A 3347-nucleotide genomic window follows, 5' to 3' on the forward strand; every position below is an offset into this window, starting at 1 on the left:
TGATTAGAAATATTGTTTATAAAATCCACGCCTATATCTCTGATGTTTAATTAGAAATACTCAAAAATTTCGCTGAAATTCAATTTAAAATATTTTCTTCCCAACCCCCACTCACAATCAGCTGTTATATGCAAAAAACTAATTGGCAAAACTCTGTTCACCCAGTAATATCTCGCTTGACAATTACATCTGAAACACCCTGTTATATCCCCTCAGCAAATGACAACATATGCCCGTGTATATATGTATATACTTCACATTGAACGCCGGCATCTTCGCTATTGGTTGAAATTCTAGAAAATATTGTGATTTTTTGCAAAATAAATCTGCAAATTGAGAATTTTAATCAGTGAAATTATACAAAATGGTGGTGCGACCCTACGTTGAAGAGCTGAAATACCTGGAAAAGGTTAGCGATTGCTGTTGGCGTATTAAGAAGGGATTCCAACCCAATATGAATGTGGAAGGCTGTTTCTATGTCAATGATCGGCTGGAAAAGTTGATGTTGGAAGAGTTGAAAAATTCCTGTCGTCCGGGAGCGGTTGGTGGTTTTTTACCTGGCGTTAAGCAAATTGCAAATGTTGCTGCCCTGCCTGGTATTGTGGGACGTTCGATTGGTCTGCCTGATATTCATTCCGGTTATGGTTTTGCCATTGGTAATATGGCTGCTTTTGATATGGATGATCCCAATTCCATTGTTAGCCCTGGTGGTGTCGGCTTCGATATCAATTGTGGTGTGCGTTTACTGAGAACGAATCTCTTTGAAAAGGATGTCCAACCGGTGAAGGAACAATTGGCTCAAAGTTTATTTGATCACATTCCTGTTGGTGTCGGCTCCAAGGGTATTATACCCATGAATGCTCATGATTTGGAGGAAGCTCTGGAAATGGGTATGGATTGGAGTTTACGTGAGGGATACGTTTGGGCTGAAGATAAGGAACATTGTGAGGAATATGGTCGCATGTTAAATGCCGATCCCTCCAAGGTCAGTTTAAGAGCCAAGAAACGTGGTCTACCCCAACTGGGAACCCTTGGTGCTGGTAATCACTACGCCGAAATACAAATTGTCGATGAAATCTATGATAAATGGAGTGCCTCCAAAATGGGTATTGAAGAAAAGGGCCAAGTGTGTGTTATGATCCATTCTGGATCTCGTGGTTTTGGTCATCAAGTTGCCACCGATGCTTTGGTGCAAATGGAAAAAGCCATGAAGAGAGACAACATCCTAACCAATGATCGCCAGCTGGCCTGTGCTCGTATCAACTCCCAGGAAGGTCAAGATTATCTCAAAGCCATGGCTGCTGCAGCCAATTTTGCCTGGGTCAATCGCAGTTCGATGACATTCTTAACCCGCCAAGCCTTTGCCAAACAATTCCAGACAACGCCCGATGATTTGGATATGCATGTTATCTATGATGTCTCACACAACATCGCGAAAATTGAAAATCACATTGTCGATGGCAAGGAAAAGAAATTGTTGGTACATCGTAAAGGTTCCACACGTGCTTTCCCTCCCCATCATCCTCTCATTCCAGTGGATTATCAGCTAACCGGCCAACCCGTTTTGGTTGGTGGTACTATGGGCACATGTTCCTATGTCTTAACTGGTACCGAAAAAGGTATGCAAGAGACATTCGGTTCCACATGCCATGGTGCCGGTCGTGCCTTGTCTCGTGCCAAATCAAGACGTAATCTCGATTATAAAGATGTTTTGGAAAAGTTGGAAGATTTGGGTATTGCCATTCGTGTGGCCTCACCCAAATTGGTAATGGAAGAAGCTCCGGAATCATACAAAGATGTAACAGATGTTGTGGATACCTGTCATGCTGCCGGTATTAGTAAGAAATGTATTAAATTAAGACCCATTGCTGTTATTAAAGGCTGAAGCGTGTGGAGAAGGATTTAAGGAATTTATTTCAAATAAATTATTTGTATACTCATTAAGTAGTAGTTTGCTAAAGAAAATATATATTGTAATGTCATTGTAAAAAACTATGAAGTTTACATATATAAAATAAATGGAAAATTTCGAAAGAATCTGATTCGCAAGTTTGTTATGAATTAAATATTTTAAACTTGTTTTGTAGAAATCCTTCAAGTAGTAGCTCTTGATAATATATATTTTTTTAAAATCCACTTCATTAGTTGCCCTCAACAGAAATAAAAAATACACATCTGCAGTTGACTTTAAAAAAAATCAAAATTCACTCCTGTAGTAGCCAAGAGATACCCCAAGAAGTACAAAAATGGAAGAGAAAAAATACACTGTAGTTGACTTGAAACAAAATTAAAAAGACACTTCTGTAGTTGATTAAAAAAAAAAAATATATATTTTTAAAAATATATTTTATAGTAGGCCTTAAAAATACTTCATTAAATCCTTTCCAATAGTTGTCCTTTAATCATGTAGTAGCCCTTAAAAAAACTTCTTTAATTAAAATTTAAAAAATGCACACTTGTAGTAGGCTTAAAAAAAAATTTCAAAATATATTCCTGTAGTGGCCTTTAATAAATATACATTTTTAAAAATCCACTTATGTTGTAGCCCTTAAAAATACTTTATTAAATCCTATCCAGTAGTAGTCCTTGACTCAGCCCTTAAAAATTATTTAAAATCTCTCTAGTAATAGCAATTAAAAATATCTTTTTAAATTTTCTACAGCAATTGAAATTTTGTTTTTTAATCCACTCCTCCACTCAAAATCCACTCCTCTGATAACCTTTAAAAAATGTTTTTTTTTTAATCTACGAGGGTATTAGTCCTTGAAAAATGTTTTTAAAGAACACTTTTTTAAAAAATCTACGACTGTAGTAGCCCTTGAAAATGTTTAAAATATCTACACCGATAGTACACCTTAAAAAATATTTAAAAATCATTCATGAAAATTTTTTGTTAAAAAAAATTTAGTGTTCACATAGCCCGTGAAAAGTTGTTCGTTTAAAAAATCTACGCTTCAAGCCAGGGGCAGAGATTTTTAAGAACATTTTAGCCTTTAAAATAATATTCATAAAAACTCCATAATTCAGCCTTTTAAAAAATATTCTAAAAAGTCCGGGTCCTGGACAGACTTAAAAAAAATATTTTTTAAAAATCCGAGCTTTATCCAGCCTTTGAAAAAATATTTTAAAAAATCCACGCCTTATCCAGCCTTTGAAACAAACATTTTTAAAAATCTACGCCTTAAAAAATTCACATCTCAGATAGGCCTTTAAAAATATTCTTAAAAAATCCACAGCTAAAAAAAAATTGGGAAAATATATATTTTTAAAATCCAAACTTTGTGGTAGTCCACAAAAATATTATTTTAAAACCAACCTTTGTCGCCCTTAAAAATATATTTAAAGAA

General features: G+C 35.0%; 1 protein-coding gene across 1 annotated transcript; it reads left to right on the forward strand.

Moving 5' to 3' along the window:
- Positions 1–358: 358 nt before the first annotated feature.
- On the forward strand, positions 359–1895 carry LOC133322295 (RNA-splicing ligase RtcB homolog). Its single transcript, XM_061531307.1, has one exon. It carries the CDS (start codon positions 365–367, stop codon positions 1883–1885), a length of 1521 nt encoding a protein of 506 aa, XP_061387291.1. The 5' UTR covers positions 359–364; the 3' UTR covers positions 1886–1895.
- Positions 1896–3347: the final 1452 nt, after the last annotated feature.

The sequence above is a fragment of the Musca vetustissima genome, unplaced genomic scaffold, assembly GCF_032173495.1.
Source record: "Musca vetustissima isolate MV318-11 ecotype Yass unplaced genomic scaffold, APGP_CSIRO_Mvet_v1 utg1530, whole genome shotgun sequence".
Taxonomy (NCBI): domain Eukaryota; kingdom Metazoa; phylum Arthropoda; class Insecta; order Diptera; family Muscidae; genus Musca; species Musca vetustissima.